Genomic DNA, 23,441 nt, shown 5'->3' on the forward strand with positions numbered 1-23,441 from the left:
CCTTCATACTGTGTAAAGGGAAAGTGTAAGCCTCAGGATGACGGTATTATCAATAACACTCGGCGGGACTCGGCTGCTCTTTCCTCCTTTCCACCCCTCCCTCCGTCACTTTCCCTCTCCATTTCCACTTTCACTTTCCGACTTTCGAAACGGGCACCGAACCTCTGGCAACCAATTTTCCCGTACCGTGTACGCCCGTTTCCCGTAGCGCGTCGGGAGCCGTATCCCTGCGCCCCCCCGGGGGGGGGGGGGGGAGACGTCAAACGTGGCTAAGCTATTCATCTATCCATTAACTCATCCAAGGAAGAGTTCCGGACTTATATCCTCTGCTCATCGCTACAAGGAAAACGAAGAAAAGGGAGAAGGAAAGAGAGAGATGAGGAGAAGACGGAGACAGAGAATAAAGGAGAAACAAAGAAAAGGAGACGCCCATACGCTCCCGCCGACAACACAATACGGATCGTGAGGGCAATTACGCAAGAATGGGATCTCCCGATGAGGGCCGCTACCGCCGCCGCCGCCGTCCGTCCGGCATCCTTAGCGGCTTCGGGATCTCGCAGATGGTGCTTATCAAGCGAACCGCTTCCTCTGCATCCACCACGGGCTCAGCAGCACCCTTGTCAACTCGAAGGTCTTGCGCGGCGGGGGTGCAGAACAAGCTTGTTTCGATATATAAGACAACCCAATCACGGACGTGATCCGCCCGGCTCTTCATACTACCTCATATATGCAATCTTTGGCTCTCAACGGGTTAGTACCAGAAACGGCTATTACTCTGGGTGGGAGCTTATGCCTAACGTAATTTGCAACACGCAGCCAGCCATCTCCGGATTTTGAACTTACAACTTGGTAACAAGGAATCTCGAAACCGCAGCATGCAGTAAGCTGAGGCCGAACAGCCCGGTAGGTCGATTGAGACTCTCCTGGTCTCTTCCTATCGGTCCTTGAGAACTCATGTATTCCGAAAATGGTTATACAGTATGTGAATATGTTAGTTGCACGGACCGTCCAATATCCAGGGAGGTTACATGAGAAACGGCTCGGTTCGTCGCACTCGTGTGTAGTTCGTGAATGGGATTCTGCAACGGCTCTGGCTGGAGGAACCATAACTTTGGTGGCCCGCTGCACTACTGAAATGAGACATACGAACAACTTTTGTGAACGGCAGCTAAGATATGCAAAGGGAAAAAAAAAGGGGGGGGGTTACGCTCTGTTGTGCCGCCAAACAACCTACACAGAAATTACACGAGGGGGAGGGGGACGCGGGACGGCGGCCGGGTATATCAGGGTGCAAAAGCAGTGCAACCACGATTGTCAGCCATCTCTATCTGATACCATTTATGGGTGTGTAACACGACGTTTGGGATGGCGTACACCGGTCAACGCATGAGGGCGTTGTTTGCAGGGGGTTAACGTGAGGTAACTGTAAGATTCGGCGCGAGGTTGATCCTTGGTATCAGTTCGCCAGCCACGGCCACACACCTCAGACACACGCATGTCCACAGTATAGTGTAAGCTGTTGCCGAAAACTACACAATGATACCGCCCACCATCCCGGCTCGCGAGCGGAAAGCATAACGTATGTAGCATGTACTGTACATACGTACGGACATACTCGTGTACAATGTAGTGATTCAGTCTGATTCAGTCTCGCTGCAGTTGACGACTGCTCCCTCACCCCTCCCCGCTGCAGGCAAAGGGTTTGGGGGTCGGTGGGCCCCTGAGGCTTATGGAAGAGAACGGGGATAATCAAAGGGGAATTGAACGGAGGTGATAAAGATGGGGGCGGGGAGGTACGGAATAATTACATGGCAGCAAGTCAATATCTCAGAGGTGGAAGTCCAAGGAATTTAAAGCATTGACGCTCCCCATGTAGCTCGCTCGCAACGGGACAAGAGGGCAAAAGGGGGAAAGAGAAAAATAACCAAAGAGAAAAAGAGAAGAAGAAACGAAAGTGGAAAGAAAAAAGAAAGAAGAAGGAAAGAAAAGGGAAGGAAAGAGGAAGACGCACCACCTCTGTTCTTTTCTCATTCTTACTCGAGCGATCGATTTTATTCAATCCACATGTCAGGCTTTGGGCTCCATATTCCTCCTTTCCCGACGTCGAAACGGTCGGCCTGTGACCGGTGCCGGAGCCAGAAGCTACGCTGCCCACCAAGGGAGCCGGGAAGCGAGGCGTGCTCACGATGCATACGTCTGGGCGCCAGGTGTGAGACGAGCTATCCACGGCTGCCGGGCCGGGGCGGCAGATCCGCGATCAGCGTCTCGGCATCGCAGCTGAAGCCCAAGCCCCCGGGTCCCGGCGGTATGGGCACGGTCACGGCAGGGTTTGTCCCGCCCCCGGACTCGGCGGCGGCGGCCCACCACGCAGCGGCGCCCAGCCTGAGCTCGGCCGGCTCCGACCACGGTTTTTCCTTCTCCCTGCCCGAGGACTCGCTCGACGTGTTCGCCCTTACTCCGCTCTTTGACGGCCGCGTCGATGGTCTCGGCGGCGAGGACCCGGCCGCCTTCCTCGACCAAGTGACCGGCTCGCTGGCCCCCCTGACGGCGTCGGAGAGCGGCACCGGCGGGTGGGACCACATGGACGACGGCGGCTGCGGTGCGGGGAGAGACGACCAGGACCAGCACGGAGCGGAGGACGACGAGGACGACGAAGAGGACCAGGTCGCCGGTGTTGAAAGCACCATGGACACCGGCACGAACACCGGCACGAACACCGGCACGAGCGTTGATGTCGGCGTCGGCATCGGCAGCCGGCTCGCGCGCCTCCTCGAATGCAACCACCGGCTCTCGAGCCTGAGCATGGACTTGTCGAGGCAGCTCGGGCATTATCTGACGGCACCCGCTGCCGCGCCACCGCCAGCGCCGGACCAGGGGGACGCAATGATGCTCGACACCAAGGCCGAAGGCCAACCCGCGCCCGCGCCGGCCGGAGAACCGCTCGCATCGCGGCTGCTCGCCGACGCCCTTGCCGATCTGGCCGAGTTCCTGACCATCATCCAGGCTTACTGGCCGGAACCGCGCCGTAAGGCCAGCAACACGACCACGACCACGACCACGACCACGACCACCACCACCATCAACGGTCGTCGTCCCCGTCCGCGCCCCTGCCGTCTCCAGTCCCGCCGCACAGCGAGCAGCAGCCGCAGTCGCAGCCCCGGTCCGCCGCGGCCCGGCACGGTGGCCACACTGCACCTCATAGCGGTCTACCTGCAGCTGGTCGCCATCTACGACCGCCTGTTCCATCTGCTGCTGAACGGCCGGCTGCTCTTTGGCGGCGGCGGCGGCGGCGGCGGCCCCGGTGGAGAGGGAGGAGACGCCAGCTCGGCCGAGGGAGCGGCGGCGCGGTCGTCGTCGTGGTCCTCCTCCTCCTCCTCCTCCTCCTCCTCCTCCTCCTCCGTCTTCTCGTCACCGTCCTTCTCCGCGTCCTCGTCACCGTCCCAGCGCCGCGGCAGCAGCAGCACCACGACGACGACGACCACCACCACCACCACCGCCACCACCACCATTAACACCACTAACACCGCCGCCGCGTCCGCCATCATGACCATGACGGGGGGCGGCCTGCAGACCAAGATCCTGATGCACGCCATCCTGCACCAGTTCGAGACGGTCGAGCGCCTGCTGGGCCTGCCCGCCGAGCTGCGCGTCACCGAGCGCCAGCCGCCGGTCGGCATCGTGAGGCGCGACAGCGGCGACGGCCTGCTGGACGCCCTCTGCCACGAGGCCGGCTACGGCGACGACGCCGGCGCCGAGGACGACCATGACCCGCTGGGAACCCTAGTCGGCTTGGGGGCGCTGGCCTCGCTCAGGGCGAAGCTGAGGACCCTCCAGGTGTCATTGAATATGTAATTAATTAGTTCTATGGGCTCCAACACTCTCTCATAGTTACACACACGTATTTTGTTCAGTGACGGAAGGGAAAGAATGAGATGATCGATCAGTTCTGGTTCCTAACTTGTTGTTGTTTTGCTCTTTTCCCTTTCTTTCTTTCTTTTTTTCCTTTTCCTTGTCTGTTGCCTTTCTCGCTCCTTCTAGTTTGTGGAAAGGGTGTGTTGTATGGGATCAGGCGTGGCAATCATTTCAAATACCATGTCTCATGAAGCGCGCCGACTTCTGTCCTTCCAGAGCCAGCGGGTTCGAGCCAATGGGTTCCCGGGATATAACCATGACCCAACGGAGACCACCAACGTCCCTGTGGCGGCAAAGAGTTGCTAGACTTATCAGTAGATGTACATACATACGATATGACCGAGAAAACTGTTAATTACATGATAGGGCATAATTACTAGCAATGTCTGGCAGACTTGTGAAACGTAAACATGTGCTCAGATAACACGCCCATGCATGATACATACAGCAGGTGAAACACGCAGACATGTGTCCCTACCATAATCATGTGCTCTAATAGGCCCTAATTAGCTCACCGATTGCCTGCCACTCCAGCTGTCGTCGAGCTTCGGACTGTGCCGTGGTAACGCGGTAAATAGGACGTGGTCCACTTCGGCCTCACCAAGATAGGTACGTAGGGTGCTATTGAATTGTCCAGTCAGCAATATCAACATTAGCAATGGACTTGATTGCGATAATTCTGAAAAAAAAAAAAGGAAAAAGGATCTCCATATCCTTCTGGATGACACGCTACATAGCTCTGGAACGGCATCAAGGAATGCTTGTGATATAACCACGGACCAGCTTACTTTGGCCCGTTGCCTTTTCTTGACGCTCGCGATGGTGCCTAATGGTTAATTATGACTTGGCGATCAAGTCATGGATTGCTCAACCTGCCGCGATTTGTCCGGTAACAGCCATTCAACAGAGCGTCGACAGAGGAAGAAGCGGTTCTGCACTATTACAACACGTCTGTTGGCCTAGGACAGAGCCTGCGGGTGTTGTTAGACGGACACTCGCCAAACGTCTGCGAAATGCTAGGGTTGGAAAGAAGAGGAAAGAATCGGCGAATGAACTAGCATTGGAGAGATGCCCACCCGGAGCGGTTACGAAACAGTAATTACTAGATTAAGTATACATAGGAAGCGGACAATGAAGAGTGAGACATGCCGAGGAACAAAGGCAGGCGCGCGCACGGGCACCGGAAACGCAATTTTTTTTTCTTGGAATTCTTGCCCGTTACCCGCAGAACTAGCCACATACACGCTCGCTGGCGGACAGGATCTCACTGGCCCCCGGGGACCTGGTAGAACCAAGATACAAGAAAACACAACGCCATTCCGAATGCAGCCTACGCAAGACCGTTGGAAAGGGGGCAAGACAATGGCCTGCCCATGACGACCCTCGAAGAGAACCAACCGCCTATATCATGCACCAAAGAACAGAGAATGAGCAATGCAGCCTTTCAACCACCAAACCGGAGCCTTCAAGTACCGTTGGGAACCGCTGCCGAGAATGATAAACCCAGATAACGAAAAAAGAAAAAAAAAAGAAAAACAAAATCATAAAAAAGGCGCCCAGAGAACCCGAGATATAGGAGCAACTCGCTTGAGATTTCTAGAAGAGACAAAAAGGGGGAGGACGAAAAGCAACCCAGCCGGGCTCGGCATCGCAGATCCTCCCCCCTCCCCGCGGGTTAAACATTAATTACCTCGGCGCCGTCCCCGCCCCGCCTGGGTACGCGTACGGAAGCAGCAGGGGGCAGCTCGATCTCGCCGTCGGAATCCGAGTCGGCGTCGTCGGCCGCTGCCTGGTCCAGCATGCGATCGATCTCGTCGTCGGCCAGCGGCCGCCTCGGTTTCGACGACACGGTCAAGCCGACCGAGACGGGGATCTGCTGTCTCGACCTCGGCGTCGGCGGCGGGGCGGCCTGCGCCTGCGCCTGCGCCTGCGCGGAATTGTGGTAGTAGTGGTCCCCGTTCGCCCGCCTGCGCGGCGTGCCCCGCGAGACCGACATTGGCGAACCGCCGCCGCCGCCGGCGGACGGGGGATCGTCCACGTCCATTGCGGACGGCGACTTGTCGAACCCGACCCGTTTTGCCGCCTGGGCCTGCGACTGGGACTGGGACTGGGAGCGGGAGTGGTGGGTTGGTGGCCGGCCCGAGGGCAGACTCTTGCGCGGTTGAGAGGTAGGGAGGGCGGTCCTTTGTTGCGGCGGCGCGTGGCTGGAGGGGAGCGGCTGCGAGGACGAGGTGGTGGGGAAGGCGTGCTTGAGGTTGGCCGAGTTGCCGGGACTGCTCATGAAGAGGAGCGACTCGATCGCGTCCTGTTCGCGGACGTTGGTGTGGGGCGACACGAGCATGGCGTCGGATATTGCGCTCCTGTGGCGCCCCGGGGCGAGGTATGCGCTGGAGGCGTGTTGGCCGCCCGTGCGGGGCGACGTGTGGTAGGAGGAGCCGGAGAGGGGAGGCGGGGCCTGTCGCGGGTTGGAGTCCCTACGGGGATTCCCCGCGGGCTGCGATGGCTGGATGGACACGGGTGGAGCGAGCCCGTGGCTCGTCTTGACCGGAGACGTTGAACTTCCCCGCGACGTCGATTGTGGAGACGTGCTCGACCGGGATTCAGCAGCGAGGCCCGAATGCGGATGCTGGGTGCCGGCTGCCGGGGTTGCGTTGTCCATGGCCCGGTGTGAGACGGCGGGGGGTTGGGGGCTTGCTGACGAGCCGTTCCTCAGGTGGATCGTGGAGGCGCTAGAGACCGGAGACGCCGCCTGCGACGCCAGTGTCTCTACTTGGTCAATGGAATGAGATTGCCATCCGTGGTTGACCTTGACCATGGCGTACGACAAACGCGCTCTCAGCTCAGCCGACAGCTTTGTCCATCACAAGTTAGCACCTGGTTCTTCGGCAAGTCGGGAAATATGGGGCACGGTACCTCTCCGATGCGGCTCCCGGCCGTGGATGACACGCTGACGGCGCTGGTATTTCGCGAATGGCCGGCCATTTGCCCGGGAGACACGTTTGACTTGTCGCGCGAGTGCTTCACCATGCCGTCGGCCATTCGCTTCCTCGACACGCCGGGCCCCAGGTCGGCCGCATCCTCGGGTATCCTCGCCTGGGCGGCGGCGATCTGGGACAACTGGTGTAATTGAGATTGAGAGTCCTGGCTCGAGCCGTGGGCGCTGCCGGTGCCGGGGCTCGGTCTCCCTCCGCTCGTCGGCGGGGTAAACACGGCGTCGGCGCCGTTGGTCGAACTGGTGGTCCCCTGGGAATTGCTTCGAGACAAGGCGAGCGGGTGCTGGTTTCGCGGCTGCGGTGGTTGGTTATTCTCGCCCGGGCGATGGTTCTCGGATGAGGATTGCGTGGCATCACCGGCTGGCCGAGAGTCGTCGCCGGAGCCAATGGCCACGACATGGTCGCGGTTTGTCGAATTGCCGGCCAAACTGCTGGTGTGGGAGGTGGTTGTCGCGTCGCCTGTGGCAGAGTCTAACGTTATCTGTGCGCCAGAGCCGGCTGCTCTCGGCTCGGCACCGAATTGGCTCATGTCGGCTGCGTGCTGGTCGGATTTCGTCAACGGCGTCGGTTGGAAGGTTGGCGCCCGCCCTTTGTTCCCGGCGAGCCCGGAATCGAGCCTCGGGGGAATCATGGTCGACTCCGGGTCTGTCGTCGCGCGGGTCGGAAGGAATGCGTGACTCCAAGACCTGCAAGCGATGTGGCAAGTGTTCGTGGTGGCAGGTGATGAGGTGGGGGCGCCGATTGGCGGAGGGCGAGGTCGCGGCAAGCAGAGACGGGATGCGAGATTTGGCTGGCGGGTGGTGGACGTGCAGGGCAGTTGGTTACGCGGTTTCGCGCGACGCCGCCGCGGCTCAGCCTGTGGGGAGTGGGCGTGCCGTGCACAGACAGCCAACCCCAGAAAACGACCGGTGCCCCACCTATCAATCAGCGGCAAAAGGCTAGCCACGCGGCCCCGCGTCCCGCCCGATTCCCAGGGCCTGCCAGGATTTGAGCCACCTAGTTATCAGTGACTTTGATTCTCGTGCCGCTGACTGCGGGAGCTTCTCGCTACAGCATGATTCTGTAACCTTGATCATCCAAAACGTCGCAAGGGCGATTACCCTGAAGTCAGTGTTGCGCCATTAGGGAGCTCGGAAGCACAGGCAAGATCAAAAATGTGAAGCAGCATTTTTTTAGCCGCAACCTGCAGAGTGAGTTTGCATGTCGTTTTGCCATCATCACTCGCCCCTCGGTCTTTGGGGCTTTTTGGAGCAGCTACGGATTAGTTAACTAGTTAACTAGTTGCACGACACCCCACTGTTTTGGAGTCCAAGCCCCCGCGGACGCGAGGTCACGTGCATTGCTTGAAGGACCAACGCGTTCTCGAATCATCTAAACGGTTGATTGGAGCGATTTGAATGCACTGGGTCGTGTTTATTTTGGCAGACAATGGCCATGACAGGCCGGGGAACGGAGATCCGCCACCCGACAACGCGTTGCGATGATGGTCTAGTGGCACCGACAAATCCGTGGTTGAGTGCAACGCCATCCATTCGCAAGCAAGCCTCCCATCATTAACTCGATCATCAGTGCAGTGGAGCCAACGACTCTGGAACAACAGAAAACAACAGAGTTTGCGGGTTCCAAGAAGGATGAACAACCGATCCTTCGGATGCCGACGACCTCACACGGAGTAGTTGGGTGCGGCTCGCCTGAGTGGGCATTTGCGGCCGAGGGTCTCGACCCGTACCCTGCTGCAAATCAGTGCCGGCGCGGCGACTGTGCCGGGTACGGATACGAGTGCCTACCAGGCATCTTGGGCCGAGCAGTTGAGGCCGAGTCGGATGGGAGTGATCGGCCGCGACGGGGGTGATGGGGGAGAGGGGGATGGGAAGAAGAGGGAAAGGGGGGAAGGCGCCGATTCCTTTGGTGGGGTTCCCGCTCTCACCGGTGGCCGGCAGAGTCCTCGCCGTTCCGTCCCCGCCAATTCGACCGTTTCCGATCGGACTCTCACACTCTTCCCGTTCTCGTAATAAACGTGATGAAGTGGGGACCTGATGTCAAAGAAAAAAAGGTGTAGGGCTCGGGCCGTCGCTGCAGGCTTTGAAATGGTCGTTCGCGATCGGTTCCTGCTGACGTCTAGAACAGCGCCCGAGATAGTTTACTTTGTATGTAGTACATACATACAGATTGCTCCGTACGTCTTGTCTAAAACCGGCCGGCATGTGCGTCTACGCTAGCGTGATGCTGGTTGGTTCTCTGGTCTCTGGCGAGGCGAGACATTGCGGGCTGAGCTGACGAGGCCACATCTTTCAGCACATCGTTATCGATTGCAAGGCGCCATGCCATCATCATGCCGATACTAGCCGTTTCAGACACTGGCAGGCTCGTGAAAGCAAGTCCTGCGGCTCGTGGTGGTTTTTGACATTCGACACTGGCACCACCAGTGTCTGCAAGTTTTTAATTCGAGGGGGGAAGTTGAGTGCCAATTGACCGTTGCATTAGGTGGAGGATGCTGCCGTAATCCTTGGCCAGGAGCACGACATCGGTCAAATTCGGCCGTTTGTGGATGCCGAGTCGGGCTAGCGACGACCTTCCCCATTCGGCGCCCGTCGACGATCATGACGGCTTGCAGTTGGCCTGTGTTTGTCACTTACTGTGAAGTATAGTAAGCAACCTGAGAGCAGCGGACAGCTTCCCCCATGCTGGTGCCCACTCGGGATCGACGTTGAGACGTTAACGGAAGCTGAAATTTTCTCTGCATCCAGAACTCATCCTTCGCGTCATGGCAGACCGGGGAACTCGATCAGCTCATCGGGGATGCTTCCCACCTGGGGAGAAAGAACATGGCCTAGGGGTTGAAAGGAGAAAGAGGACGAAAAGGGACTCGCCTCATGGCGTCAGTCTCGCATGGCTGGGCTCGCATGCGTGCAGGGACCCGGTCTTACTCGCCGTCTGTCCATAGTGAAGGGAATTCTAGCCACGGATGGTGCCAGTGCACCCTTCGTTTCCATGTCACGTCACGACTGGCGTCAGCCAATTTATTGGGGGTTTGCCATGAACCTTAGAATGGCGCCTGGCAAACCCTGCACGTGTGATGAACATTGGACATTACCTATAATAAGATCGGCAGGCCCTGTAACTTCAACCTCCAGCCCGCGTCGAAACATCCCATCGCGCTCACGCACCTTGTGTTCGAGCAAGTTCGCCCACAACGGTCTGTCGACATGGGCGTCTTCGAGAAGTCCTCCGACGGACAGGCCGCTTCCAAGGAGGAGGTCAAGAACCCTATCCGGGCGAACGCAGCAGCCGACGATGTCGAGACGGGTGACATCAAGCAGGAGGACCAGTATGCCTACGATGACTCGCGCAAGCTGGGCATCACGGGCGCCGTGTTCCTCATCCTCAACAAGATGATCGGCACCGGTATCTTCTCGACGCCCTCGAGCATCTTCGCGGCGACCGGGTCCGTCGGTGTAAGCCTGATGCTATGGGTGATTGGTAAGACGGCCGTCCCTCGTGTCCCTTTTTTTTTTTCCCTTGTTATGACGCATGGCATTAACCCGTCGCAGGTGGCTTTCTCACCTTCTGCGGCCTCAGCGTCTGGCTCGAGTTCGGCCTGGCCATTCCCCGGTCGGGCGGTGAAAAGAACTACCTCGAATACATCTACCGCCGTCCCAAGTATCTCGCAACGTGCGTGCTGGCTTCGCAGATGATCCTGCTCGGCTTCTCGTCTGGTAACTCGCTCGCTTTCGGGCGCTACATCCTGTACGCGGCACGCGGCGAGCTCAAGGACACCTACCAGGCGCGCGGCATCGGCGTGGCATGCGCGACCTTCGCCGTGGTGCTGCACTCGGTGGCGCCTAAGTGGGGTGTCCGGCTCTTCAACCTCCTGGGCGTCTTCAAGGTGGCCGTGCTGCTGTTCATCGTCTTCTCGGGCTTTGCCGCGCTGGCCGGCCGCCGTTTGGTGCCCGACCCGCACAACTTTGACAACGCGTTTGCCATCGAGTCCGGCGAGGGATACGGCGGCGGCGGCGCGTACGCCTACTCCAACGCCCTGCTCAACATTGTCTACAGCTTCAAGGGCTGGGAGAACGCAAACTACGTGCTCGGCGAGATCAAGAACCCGCGCCGCACACTCGTCATCGCCGCGCCGCTCGCCATCGGCGGCGTGACCATCCTGTACGTGCTCGCCAACGTTGCTTACTTCGCCGCCATCCCCAAGTCGGACCTGGCCACTTCGGAGGTCATCGTGGCCGGGCTCTTCTTCAAGAACGTCTTCGGCGATAGCGCCGGCGCCCGCACCCTGCCCGCCTTCGTCGCGCTCAGCAACCTGGGCAATGTCCTGGCCGTCAGCTTCGCCCACGCGCGGTTGAACCAGGAACTCGGGAAGGAGGGTCTGTTGCCGCTAAGCCGCTTGTGGGGCTCAAACCGGCCGTTCAACTCGCCCGCTGCAGCTGTATGTTCCCCCCTCCCTCCGTTTTCCCCAATCTCCTTCCTTCTCTTCTTCTCCATCACCTCAAAAAGGAAAAAAAGGAAAAGACAAATTATATACCATATAGCCCCCGGTCCTGATCCGCGTCGAGATGCTAACCAGGGATTGTTGCCTTTTAGCTATTTCTCCACTGGCTCGTCACCGTGATTGTCCTTCTGGCCCCGCCCCCCGGACCGGCCTACAACTTCATCGTCAACCTGTACACCTATCCTGGCGCTTGGATCAACGCCTTCGTCGCCGCGGGGCTCATCTACCTCCAATACCAGAGGAAGGAGCCGTGGAACCCCGGGTGGCGCACGTGGCTGCCCATCACCGTCATTTTCTTGCTGTGCAACGCCTTTTTAGCCGTCGTGCCCTTCATCCCGCCGGCCGATGGGGATTTCTGGGCCGAGGGGTATCCGTACTACGTGTTCCCTGTCGTTGGCGTCGGCGTTCTCATCTTGGGCGGCATCTACTGGGTGCTGTGGACCAAGTTCTGGCCAGCCTTTAGGGGCCACAAGATCGTGGCGGAGCGGATCTTGGACGAACAAGCGGTGGAGGTTATCAGGTATCGGAAAGTCAAGACGCATGCTGCGTAGGGCCTCTGGCAGTCCGTGCGCTGCCGAGGGTTATGTACGATTTTTTTTTTGAAGGTCCGTCAAACTGCTAGTTTAACAAAAGTCAATATCCGTACCCGGGTTGCGTTTTCAGAGTTTGATACTCATTGAGCATTTCCCCCATTCCGTAAAGAGCTTCACGACCCGAGGAATATTGAAAGGGACGGAAAAGAAAACACGTCTGATCGAGATGAAGTGTGTGATTTGTGGTTGGCAAGGGTTTCCAGTTCCAACCGGAAATCACGTTTAACTACAAGGGTTTTAAGCATTGGTGTTGGCAGGAGCTCAGTGGTAACTAAAAAAGAGTCAACCAACGCGGACCACCTGGTCGAAGCCCCACTCTTCCCGTCGATGGGTCTCGGAAGACCCACTCGGCAACCTTGTTCTGGACTTTGGGGCCCACGAACCTCCAAATGCCAGCTTGCAAGCGCGATAACGTTAACGGTGCAGATCGGGCCAAACTCAAACTTTTCGATGTTGACGACGACACATTTAGTACAAACCGAAAAAAAAAAAAATTCAAGGATAAGACATTCGTGGTGTTCTTGATCCATCAGACCGACCTAGATCCCGACATTCCCGTATGAACTGCACCGAATCACCCAGACTATGGTACGCCCCTTGTTCGCATTCTCAATCCTATCGCTCGCCTCCCTTTTCCCGTTCAGTCAATCAACTAACCTAATAACTAAACCGTCTGCTGCGCCCCAAACAGAACACCACCTTCAACTCGGCGCTCAAGCAGCGCACCACGATCCGCAAAGACCTCTCGGCGCTCTCCGGCGGCGGCGCCTCGCCGAACGATGCCCAGCACGCGAAACCGCAGCTGACCCCGGCCGCGCTGGGGTCGCTCTCGGCCTCGCTGACGGCCTTCGCCCGGACGATCGACGAGTACAGCGCGCTGGCCAAGCAGGAGCTGAACCCGGCCAAGCAGGAGAAGGCGTTCGAGCGCATCCGCGACTTCCGCGCCGAGCTGTCCGACTTCCGCGCCCAGTTCGACGCCCTCAAGGCCGCCCGCGACGACGCCGCCCACGCCGAGAACAGGCGCGAGCTGCTCGGCAGGCGGCCCTACGCGACCGCCACCCCCGAGAACCCGTACGCGGGCACGGCCACGTCCACCGCGACGGCAACCGCGTCCGGGTACGGGCTCGCCGCGGGTGCCGCCGGGCGCGGGCACGCGCGGACGACGAGCGTAGCCGAGGCCGGCGGCGGTGGCGGCGGCGGCGGCGGCGGAGGAGGAGGAGGAGGAGGAGGAGGAGGGGGGTTGGGGATGGGGAGCGGTGATGTCACGCGGGAGAGTCACGCGCTGCGGGAGCAGCAGTTCTTTGCCAACACGCACTCTGCGCTGGACGAGTACATTGCGCGCGGCCAGGCGGTGCTGGGCGACCTGAGCCAGCAGAGGGAGATGCTCAAGTCGACGCAGCGGAAGCTGTATTCGGTAGGCAACACGCTCGGCATCTCGGGGGACACGATCCGGATGATTGAGCGCCGGGCCAAAGAGGACAAGTGGATCTTTGGGGTGGGCGTCGTGGTGTTTTTCCTGTTTTGCTGGCTGGTGCTGCATTATTTGAGGTAGCAGTAGCCTGTGTATGTGTGGGGAGAAACGATGGAGGCAAGGGGGCGATTCTATCTTGGATCACTGCGTACATACCTATACGTAGGAGCCCGTTCATCATTTTTTTAGCGAGGAGTTTAGGCGTTTTGGTTTGTTTGTTTTTGTTTTTTGTCCCGGGGGGTGTTTTTTTTTTTTTTTTTTTTTTTTTTTTTTTTTTTTTTTTTTTTGGGGGGGGGGGGGGGGGGGGGGGGGTTGTTGTGGCGTTGCTTTAATCCAAAGTTCTGTCACGGCAGCTGATGCTAGGTCTCTGCTCCTAATCACACGTCGCCTCCGCGCGTCTGGTGCCGATGTATGTATGTACTGTATGTATGTATGTACATGAGCCGGACCCAAGCATGCGGTGCTAGCTGCGGTCCAGCCAGGCCTGCTACCTCAGCACGATCGTAAACAGTACCTCCTCCGTGGTCTGCACCTCGACCACCTCCGTCTCCGGAAGCACATGGTTGCTGGTGCTTACCCGCCCCCCGAACCGCGTCTCCCAGTCCTGCACATCCCACTCCAGCCCCCGTGTCGTAATCCTGCTGGGCTTCCCCACCGGCAGGATGCCCACGTACTTCCCAAACACGTCTTCGGACCGGCCGTCCCTCACCCTGATGCGGTGCGTGCCCGGCTTCAGCAAGAACGTCAAGCTCTCCCCGCTGAACAGGTACATGCGCCCCTGCGCATAACCCGGTTCCGCCTGGAACCGGTACAGGTAGTGGAGCTGGCTGAGCCCCTGGTCGACGCGGCCGCCTAAGCCGCCGATGGCGACGATGTCGATGGGTGGGGCGCCGTCTCGGGGGCCGTAATGCTGCCGGACGTACGCCACGGCCTTGCCAAAGTCAGTAGACTCTTGGTCAGGATCGCGGATGACCAGGGTCTTATTCTGCCGTTCATCGTCCCCGCGGGACTCGTAGTAGGCCCGGGCGGAGGGGCTCAGGCTGTCGAGGTCGCCAATGATGACGGCGAGGTCATCCTGGGCCAGCTGGTCAGCACCATCACCCTTTTATCATGGCACTGCCGGGGAGAGAGAGAGAGAGAGAGAGAGAGAGCTGCTGACAAAAGAGGAGTCGCCATGCTGGCCGGCAGCTTGGTACAGGGCGTTTGCTCCCCCGTCAGCTGCAATGCGGACTTGCGCTTGTGGAGTGTGGAGAGTCAGCATCCGCTTTCGGTTCGTCCATTGAATTCCCGAGAAGACTCACCCTTGTTCCATAATCGGCGGGTCACGTCGAGATGATGAAGTGGTTGATTGAGCACAACCAGGGCGAATCCCATCCCGCGCGAATCGCACCCGCCCGATAGCGGGGCGTCCCGGATCAGCTCGGCAGGGCTCCAGTCGAAGATGTCCGACTGTGCAGCGTCTGTGCTGCTGCGTTCACTCATGGTGCGTGCAGCCGGCAGAGAAGGGGTTGGTGGTCTTGGGAAAAGGTGTGGGTGCGGGTGCGGGTGCGGGTGCGGGTGCTCTCGTCTCCGCGGGCGTTGATTAATGATGAAAGTGGGGCTGCCAGTTCCAGTTCTGGGACGGAGAGGGAAGATTGTAGATATCAGTCAAGATCCGGCCAGGGCTGCTACGTATTGCGAGTTGGCCAAACGAGTCTCGTAAAACCCGGCATTGCTGTATGATTCTGGGTCGACATGCATGCCCGGTTGGAACTGTTGGGGCAGCATTCGGACGTCAACGACATGTAGCTGCTTGCATGGGGCACGGAGTCTTTCGAGGACGCTCTGTCGCACGCACTCGTCACCCCTCATCACCTCTTGGGAAGGAGTTTGTTTCAACCCATGCCGGATATTCTACAATGAAAAATAACCACTGTGCGAGGACTCGGGCCGTGGACGTCCTCCTATCTGCTAACGAGATGCATCGTCCAACTCTGCTTCTCCTTCCCGTGCCACCCATGTCTCGCCCTTCACCGCGTGCTTCTAGATTGTCTCTTTCTTCTCTCAGCGATACCTCTCCTTTCATGGCCTTCAACAGGCTGACATATCGCACGTACTGTGGTTAGCAGCCAGCCTGGAAGCCGTGCTTGTTGGTCTCGCACAGAGCCCAGCCCAGCACAGCCCAAGGCCCCGGATAAAACCCATGGCTCAACCATCAGACGGACCGGAGGCGGCGCTGCTTGACCTCCTCCACATATCCCGGAGCGGAGCCAACCGTGTTGGAAATCTCCTCCTCAACACGACAAACTGGGTGCAGGCCGCCCTCGGCACGACGCCGGCACCACCGGCACCAGCGGAGGCCATCGAAGACGGGTGGGAGGTGGTCGTGGACGACGGCACCTTGAGCGGAAGCGACGACACGAGTGACCTCGAGGACAGGTACGACGACAACGGCGGCCTCTTCGACGGAGAGCCCATCACCGGAGGATACACCTTTGCCGAGTGTCTCAGTGACTACGGCAGCAGTGTTGACGAATCCGCCGTCGACAGCTCCAGCGGCGATGAGGGTGGATTCGGCAACCGGTGGGAGCCCCCAGGCAACGAGGGCTTCAGGCGCATAGTCATGAGCGACGGGGGCGGGAGCGGCAAGCCGAGCGAAGGAGGCGGCTCAGATGACGAGGTCCAGTCCAGCCGTAATAGCCGTTGTAGCAGCCATCCCAAGCTTGACGATGACGGCGTCCAACCGCAAACTGACGCCAATCTCAGCTGCGAGGACGGTGATGAAAGTGACAGCGACAACGATGTATACGTTGACGCTCGGAGTCATGTCGAGTCTGAGCACCTCTCTCAAGACCACGCCCCGATGGCTAATGCCACCAGCGAGCCACAGAGTTCCAAACCGCTGGAATCCCACCAGGTGCCTGTCGCTGGCTGCAAGTTCTACGCAAAGCTCGAGGCCATGCTGAGGGCTCGAGTTGCCGCTTTGTGGGAGAAGGCGCTCGCGGCGCAGAAGGCCGCCATGGTCGCCGAGTCGGGGGTGGAAGCCAGGCCAGGAAGCGCACCAACTGTCACTGCCCAGTCTCGCAAAAGGATGGGTGTGCTCAACCGCGGGCAAGACCTCTCTGCGTCCTCGCCGGCGGCCGGAGGAGCCTTGCCATTGAGAGCCGGGGTGTGGAGTAGCAGGGCCAAGTCACTAGGTCCTACAGCGCGTGGCGCGTGTTGGTCGAGGCGACCCGGCAACAGGCCACGAAGGAGCAGATTAGCGGACCCGAGTGAGCCACCAGAGCGGGCAAGCTTCTGCGCGGATCATGGTTTGGGGGGTACCGCAGGCCGGCGGTCACAGTGGCATCAAATTGAAGAGGCCACGGTCAAGAATCGCGGCCGCGAGTTCGGCGTTGGGGTCATGGACGATGAGAGAAGGCGAAGGACAAACGGTCCATGGTGGGGGCCACCGGAACCTTACATTGCCCCAGAAACAACCATCGGAAAGTCAGCCGGTTCTAGACAAAGTCGTTTTCCCGTCGCGAACGGCAGGAAAAGTGCATCGCCGATGCCACGAGATCGGAGTCAGCCGTAACTTGGAACGGGCGACCAGGTCAGTGGCACGGTAGAAAGGGAAGGGAAGGAGAAGTGGAAACGGGAAACAGAGAGCCCTCGAAGGCCTTTCAAGCGATCCCAGATGTTTGAGGGTGACCGAAGACTTCGCCGGTAACAAGGCGTTCGACTGGGAAGCTCGTCTGTCAATGCCATCTGACGTTAAAGGATGGAAATGTTTTAAGATGAGAAATCATAATGAAGAATGATAATATCCGTGTCCCGTACGGAGCATTCCGTAGTGTATTCATTCCAAAAGAATGGAAGGAAGGGGAACCATAGTTGCTTGGCGGGGTTCTTGGAGTCGGGCTGGTAAGGAAAAGCGGGACCCGAGGCTCCCAAGCTCGGCATTGGCCAATCCCTGCCTCGGGGAAATTCCGGTTCGGTGGCAGCGGTTCTCGCCAGAAATTTTGGCGCCATCGGAATTGCTTACAAACATCATTACGGGAGGGTCGCGGTGGTCACCTTCGTTTTCGCGCTGAGAGATCGTTTCTCTTTTTTCTTCCGTGCCGATCTCGTTCCTTCATTCCGTACCAAGATGTATCGCTCCGCCCTCAGGATAGCGCCCAGTGCGCTACGCGCAGCGCGGCCGACTCTTGCTTCAGGCTCTCGGCGGTTCGCATCGACTGCCCCGGCGCGCAAGAAAGGGACCTGGAAGGGGACCGCGCTGCGATGGGGTCTTGCGGCCGCCGCCGTCTACTACTACAACACCAGCCCTCTCTTCGCCGATGAGCTTCCCCGTTCGTCCCCTTGGTGCCTTGCTCAGCTCTCTTCTTCCGCTAACTCCGAACCAGCACAAGTCGGCCCTGCCCCGCCTCACTTCTCCGACGCCGACCTTCCCACAGTCGATGCCCTGATCGAGGAGAAGCGCCGCCAAGCTGCCGCTGCCGCCGCTGCCGCCGCCGCCGCCGCGCCGCCACCACCATCCCCTCATGAGCCCACAAAGACGGCGGAAGTGAAGGCGGCTGAGGCGAAGACGGACGCGACCGCCCAACAAGCGAAACCGAAGGAGACGGAGGCTGCACCAACCGCAGGCACGGCCGACGCACCCGAACCCGGCTCACCCGAGGCGCTAGAGCAGGAAGCCCAACAGCAAGGCGCCTTCGACCCCGAGACGGGCGAGATCAACTGGGACTGCCCGTGCCTGGGCGGCATGGCGCATGGGCCGTGCGGTGAGGAATTCAAGGCGGCTTTCAGCTGCTTTGTCTACTCCAAAGAGGAGCCCAAGGGGATGGACTGCATCGACAAGTTCCAGTGCGTATTCCGGAGTGTGGAAGGAGGGCGTTAGGGGTCGCGTTGCGAACGAGGTCGGCTGACAATGTTCTTTTTTTTTTCAGGCACATGCAAGACTGCTTCCGGAAATACCCCGACGTCTACGGCTCCGAGCTAGCCGACGACGAGGACGACGAGGCCGCGCAGACTCAGGAGGCCCAGGAGGCAGTTAAGGAGGCTAAGGGAGAGGAGGCGGTCGCCCAGTCCAAGGACGAGGTCATTCCGCCGAAGGCCCACGACGCGACGGAGGCGGATAAGGAGAGCAAGGAGGTAAATAAGCAATAGGGGCGGAGGAATGGAGCCGGACTGAGAAGTGTACAACAACAACGACGACGACGACAACCCAACATCTTAACACCTCTTGATGCACCTAGCGGAGCTCCTTTGTCGTTGAACTAAGGCCGGTACTGACTGAGCGGGCATCGCGCTGATATTGTACGACTCTTGTGTATCTTATACCTTGTCAATAGAGGCATTAGACCGTTTCTTCTCCAAATCAACTCGCTACTTACCATCTGCCTGGAGCAGTTGAGTTTCCGTTCCCACACAAACCGACTTGCCTGCTCTCGTCATAACCCGCTGCTGCCGAGCTTCCTCCGAGAGAACTGGTTGATCATCCCAACGTTACCTCGCTGAAGAGTAAACCGTAACCCGTGCCAGGGGAAGAATCCAAATGCAGCTATCCTAGACCTGGATGCACGCAAATCCATCTCGGCTTTCGTAGCGCACGTCGCACGTCCTCTCTGCTTTTAGCGTCGGCTTGGCCTAGAGCATTTTGGCGCGAGTCCGAGTGGGTCGTCGACGTCATTCACAATCCAGCCCTAGCATCGCCTGCCCGGCTTCCCCGCTTGTCAACTCACTCAGCTGCCTGGTTGCCCGTCAACCCGTTGTAGGTGATGCTCTGAGGTCACCGGTGGGCGGGCAGCTGCCACCCAGCCCGGTTTTAACCTTCACATGTTCCCATCAACCGGCGACAAGTATTTTATCAGAGGTTCTTTTACCATTTTATCGGGTATCGCGGTCACCTGGCACTCATCACCCCATTCCGTCACGCGGATATTAAAACGACCATCGCCCCCATTAACACATCATTGGGCAGAACACCGCTCCCATTTCTACTGCCTGCGGATCATTTTCCTCGCGGCCGATTGAAACATTGCACCTCCCGACCAGTCTTCATCAGATCACAAAGCAAGGAGTACGTCTTGCGTCACGCACATCTGCCCTCCGGCTGCTGTGTTCCATGATCGAGCTACTTACAGAACCCGCGCAGTGTCTTACGCCGAAGTAGCTTCTAAAGGTCCCAAGCAGTCTCCCGAGGAGGTAAGCGGGACTTTTCATTCGCGTCCTCTGCCGTGTCCCGGTGGGGACACTAACCATGCGCGACATCAGGCCGCCGCCCCCCAGCCGCCGCAAGTGCGCCAAACCACGGCCTCGTCCACGGCCTCGCTGGTAGACGTCGACACACCCTCGGTGCACACGGTACCGTCGGACTACGCATCGCAAGAGGTCAAAACGGAAACCCAGGCGGGGCGTATCGAGCGCGAAGAGGTGGCCCAAGAGGAGGCCGAGGCCCGCGCCGAGGCCGATCTCGCCAAGAAGAAGAAGGCCCGCGGTGGCGCCGGCTCCAGGGCCCGCCGTGCCGAGAGCTGGCTCGCCAAGCACTTTGAGACGGTCGGCGAGGGCGGCGCCGCCGGCGCGCTGGCTCTCGCCAACATTATGGCGGTCGTCGGTCTGAGCGGGTGGCTGGGCTTCAAGGCCTGGGGCTTGTACGACCGCGGCACGCTGGGCTGGAAGGAGGCAGGTATCGGGCTCGGCGTCCTCGGGGCTGTCGGCGTGGCAGAAGGATTCTTTGTAAAGTGAGTTTGATTCCAGCGTCTCCGGGGGATTTGGGTTTATTTCTCTAACCCCCCGGCTCCCTCCCCCGGCCCACAAATGTTAACGTGCGCTGTATAGCTACCTCTCTCAAACCAAGGGCAAACAGCAATAAGCGCGCGGCAGGGTGGCCCTCGTCGACGAGGCCTTCACGAGATAGCAGCAAGATGGATCACCTCGAATTTTTGACTCGGTTGGCCGGCAAACTTTCGGTTCGGCGGCACGGATAACCGGTTCTCTTCTCACATTGTCATCGCTTCTCGTCTCAGCAGTGTATCTTCTTCTCACATCGGCGTTGTTACCATCGGAATCTCATTTTTTTTCCCTTCTTTCCGTCCTTCTCGTGTTTTGTTCGTTTCACCATGCCCACACGACTTTACGTCATCTGCCAAGAAACGAATCCTGGTAGGACGTGACCAACTCGAGATCAAGGAAAAACTCGGTTCGCGCCACGCTCTCCCTCTCTCTCTCTCTTTTTTTTTTTTTTTTTTTTTTTTTTTTTTTTTTTTTTTTTTTTTTTTCTTTTTTCTTTTGAGGATGTGGTTACCGAGGGGAACCACGTCGCTAAAGCACAATCAAGTGGCCTCTAGATGACGAGGGACGTCAGGCACTTGGGTGGTCAGCAAATGTACGACGGCCCGTGATTATTCCCCGGTAAAAGTTTGTGGACAGCCTTCGGTGGTTGCATTGTTCCGTGGGATTACATTACCGAACTCTGAAGTCCGTCCAAAAGAATCAGCCAGAAGCGAGGCTGAAGTAATAGTGCGGCACAGTTAGGACCATAAGTCAAATCATCGACGCTGCCCGTTTAGGGTTCTTGCGGGCGAGAGGGGTCACGTCAGCGAAAGCTGGACGAACGGGTCAGGGTGACATGGCGATGCAGTTCCAGTATGAGAAACGCAAGGCGGCATGCTAAGTCTTCCCGCAGCCACGCGATCGAAAGGGGGGGCGTGCGGGTTCCGGATCTCGATGGAAGCAGGCCCCGGGCGAATCAGATGTCGAACCAACGCTAGCTTCCGCACCTTGTTGCCATAATTAAGCTTCTTTTTGAACCGTCGATCGCCAGGATCAAGTGCTGCTGAACCGGGATGCTGTTGTTTGGTCACCTGTGGCGCACAACGCAAAAAGAACGCGGCGAAGCATGCCAAACTAGGGTAGTTTACCGGCTAGAAAATGAGAGACCCTTCTAAACCCCGGTCTTCCTCGTGCTGCAGTCAAAACTCGCCACTTGGACTTTGCAGAGATACATCTTCACCTGTTGAGTATCTCTTATCTGTATGAAAGACTCTCCGGACGCTTCCTCCCTCTAAGCTAGAATTGTTGTCCCCACCCAGCTTCTTGGATAAGACAAATGATACCGACAAGGAAGACTCCATCCCACCGGCCGCCAGTTGTCGAGAGGAGAAAGCGGTCATGTAATTAGCGAGTGTAGGCGGAGAAAACAAAAGGTCAGTTTCAACGGGGGCCCACTGGTCCCTCCTCGCTCGTCCGTTGACGCTCTTCTAACCGTCACAGTGCAATCTAGAAAAGCAATGTCGAAACTGTCAACGGCGGGTGCCACCACCTATATGCCAATATGAGGACAACGGGTATGCTCGTGGCTCTATCCATCCGGATTCCCCGCGAAAAGACTACGCTCCTCACCTGATAAGCGTTGAGCACTCCATAGCAGGTTACCTTTCAAGCTCAACTTCGAGACGGCCTACCCAGAAGGCGGAGCCTTGCACGTTTCCAGCCGGTCCGCCCGCGTCTCATCATGTCTCCGCCAACCTAGGCTTCACCAACCCACCACCACCATGGACACCTATCTCACCTGGTGCGAGCTTTGGTTAAGGTAAAGTTGATTGGGAGATTGAAATCCGGAATGCACCACCAAGCGAGAAAGAGGTGCTCGGAAATGTACGCTTCTGGTCAGGCACTGATGGTGTGGTAGTAGTGCCGGCGGTTCTGCCCCTGTACAGGTTTCAATCATCTAACGATGCCACCCCGTACACGGATAATAACTTCCCCCCGCTCCTGATCCAAAGCGAGCCTGGTAGCTTCCCAGGTGTATGTAGTCAACTTGTTCCCTCCCGAATTTTCCCTTTAGTGGGGTTTCTACAGGCGCGGTATTGTTGACGAAGATCCGGTAAAGTCGTGAAAGCCCTCAGGCGCTGTTCAGGGGTGGCAGCAGACAGGAGAAGCATCCTTGCCGCGCGATTCACGGCGATGCAGCGGTTGCACACGATGCTTGTGAATCATTACCGGGCGCCAACCAACAACGAGACCATCACGGCCGTGATCCGGCTGATTTTGAACGATATCTTCTTCCTGGATGAAACCGACCATCTTCGAGTCCATGTTGACGGTGCGTTGGAGATGACCAGAGCTCGTGGTGGTCTCACTGCCCTCGGTAGTGAGGGGAATCTGCTGGTGAAGATGGTGGTTATGTAGGTCAACCCACCTCGCTTCCCATCGCATCGCCCAATGCTCTCCAGAGCGAAAACACCGTAACGGAGAGGTTAGCGTTGACCTCGCCACGGCGATCATCCGGGAGGTCCCGGCCTCGCTCTCCTGGGGCGAGATCGCCGACTACACCGAGTTCGTCAACCGCACCACCCCTACCGCCTCTACTACTCTCCATCGGAGCTCTAGCTCGCCGGTCACAGCTGGACCCCCAAGTCAAGACCCTGGCACGGCAGCCATCCTCCAGGACGCCGATTTCCTCCTGACCACTTTGCTCACCTAGCCCCTGACCCCTTCGGCCTGGCAGCTCCACAAGCTCCAGACTATGCTGGACTGGGTGCAAGGCCGCGTGTCGGGGACGGCAGACGTTGCCCAGCTCAACGCCTCTCTCTCCCCGTCTTCTTACTCTCCCCCCCCTTCTTCCTACTCTTCCCCCTCCTCCTCCTCCTTCTCCTCGTACACCTCATTTTCCACCCCTCATACCTCTTACCCCTCCTCCTCCTTCTCCTCTTCCACCGCCTCCTCGTCGTCTTCCTCCCATTCCTACCCGCACTCCCCGCCAGACAACACGGACCTGCGCCGCACGGTGCAGCTTTCGTCGCTGCTCTACTGCCGCACCATCTGCGCGCACCGGCCCCTCTCGGCCGTCGTGCAGGAGCGGGACGTCCGGGAGGTGGCCGAGGCGGTGTGGCTGGTGCTGCCCGAGGTGTGGGAAGAAGAAGAAGGGGGGGGAGAAGGAGAAGAGGGAGAGGCGGAGGACGAGAAGGAGAGGAAGGAGGGGCTGGGAAATTGGGAGGAGGATGAGG

At 58.6% G+C, this 23,441-nt stretch overlaps 9 protein-coding genes across 9 annotated transcripts; 7 read left to right on the forward strand and 2 right to left on the reverse strand.

The window, feature by feature from the left end:
* Positions 1–482: 482 nt before the first annotated feature.
* Positions 483–3,852, forward strand: P884DRAFT_281252 (uncharacterized protein; the record flags this gene model as incomplete). The annotated part of the gene is made up of 2 exons (XM_069443520.1): positions 483–631; positions 2,208–3,852. The coding sequence occupies 2 exons, from the start codon at positions 483–485 to the stop codon at positions 3,850–3,852; spliced, it is 1,794 nt and encodes a 597-aa protein (XP_069293360.1).
* Positions 3,853–5,587: 1,735 nt separating this feature from the next.
* P884DRAFT_281253 (uncharacterized protein) lies at positions 5,588–7,434 on the reverse strand (the record flags this gene model as incomplete). Its single annotated transcript, XM_069443521.1, has 2 exons — positions 5,588–6,763; positions 6,826–7,434. The coding sequence occupies 2 exons, from the start codon at positions 7,432–7,434 to the stop codon at positions 5,588–5,590; spliced, it is 1,785 nt and encodes a 594-aa protein (XP_069293361.1).
* A 2,226-nt stretch (positions 7,435–9,660) lies between these two features.
* P884DRAFT_295338 (amino acid/polyamine transporter I) lies at positions 9,661–12,058 on the forward strand. Its single transcript, XM_069444327.1, has 3 exons — positions 9,661–10,385; positions 10,457–11,343; positions 11,499–12,058. The coding sequence occupies exons 1-3, from the start codon at positions 10,112–10,114 to the stop codon at positions 11,955–11,957; spliced, it is 1,620 nt and encodes a 539-aa protein (XP_069293362.1). The 5' UTR covers positions 9,661–10,111; the 3' UTR covers positions 11,958–12,058.
* Positions 12,059–12,433: 375 nt separating this feature from the next.
* Positions 12,434–13,551, forward strand: P884DRAFT_252505 (uncharacterized protein; the record flags this gene model as incomplete). The annotated part of the gene is made up of 2 exons (XM_069440731.1): positions 12,434–12,587; positions 12,691–13,551. The coding sequence occupies exons 1-2, from the start codon at positions 12,585–12,587 to the stop codon at positions 13,549–13,551; spliced, it is 864 nt and encodes a 287-aa protein (XP_069293363.1). The 5' UTR covers positions 12,434–12,584.
* Positions 13,552–13,835: 284 nt separating this feature from the next.
* On the reverse strand, positions 13,836–14,987 carry P884DRAFT_333017 (thiamine pyrophosphokinase). The gene is made up of 3 exons (XM_069445823.1): positions 14,772–14,987; positions 14,630–14,706; positions 13,836–14,545 (listed from the first exon to the last, which is right to left on the reverse strand). Exons 1-3 carry the CDS (start codon positions 14,950–14,952, stop codon positions 13,958–13,960), a joined length of 846 nt encoding a protein of 281 aa, XP_069293364.1. The 5' UTR covers positions 14,953–14,987; the 3' UTR covers positions 13,836–13,957.
* Positions 14,988–15,652: 665 nt separating this feature from the next.
* Positions 15,653–17,026, forward strand: P884DRAFT_281257 (uncharacterized protein; the record flags this gene model as incomplete). The annotated part of the gene is made up of 1 exon (XM_069443522.1): positions 15,653–17,026. One exon carries the CDS (start codon positions 15,653–15,655, stop codon positions 17,024–17,026), a length of 1,374 nt encoding a protein of 457 aa, XP_069293365.1.
* Positions 17,027–17,581: 555 nt separating this feature from the next.
* Positions 17,582–18,600, forward strand: P884DRAFT_212794 (uncharacterized protein; the record flags this gene model as incomplete). The annotated part of the gene is made up of 3 exons (XM_069439172.1): positions 17,582–17,783; positions 17,844–18,297; positions 18,381–18,600. 3 exons carry the CDS (start codon positions 17,582–17,584, stop codon positions 18,598–18,600), a joined length of 876 nt encoding a protein of 291 aa, XP_069293366.1.
* Positions 18,601–19,187: 587 nt separating this feature from the next.
* Positions 19,188–20,661, forward strand: P884DRAFT_252512 (uncharacterized protein). Its single transcript, XM_069440732.1, has 4 exons — positions 19,188–19,513; positions 19,589–19,638; positions 19,708–20,174; positions 20,272–20,661. Coding segments are annotated over exons 1-4 (552 nt in total). The 5' UTR covers positions 19,188–19,512; the 3' UTR covers positions 20,306–20,661.
* Positions 20,662–21,986: 1,325 nt separating this feature from the next.
* P884DRAFT_319776 (uncharacterized protein) lies at positions 21,987–22,623 on the forward strand (the record flags this gene model as incomplete). Its single annotated transcript, XM_069445364.1, has 3 exons — positions 21,987–22,024; positions 22,238–22,239; positions 22,334–22,623. 3 exons carry the CDS (start codon positions 21,987–21,989, stop codon positions 22,621–22,623), a joined length of 330 nt encoding a protein of 109 aa, XP_069293368.1.
* Positions 22,624–23,441: the final 818 nt, after the last annotated feature.

This window comes from Thermothelomyces heterothallicus (assembly GCF_042370625.1).
Source record: "Thermothelomyces heterothallicus CBS 202.75 unplaced genomic scaffold P884_scaffold_44, whole genome shotgun sequence".
Lineage (NCBI taxonomy): Eukaryota > Fungi > Ascomycota > Sordariomycetes > Sordariales > Chaetomiaceae > Thermothelomyces > Thermothelomyces heterothallicus.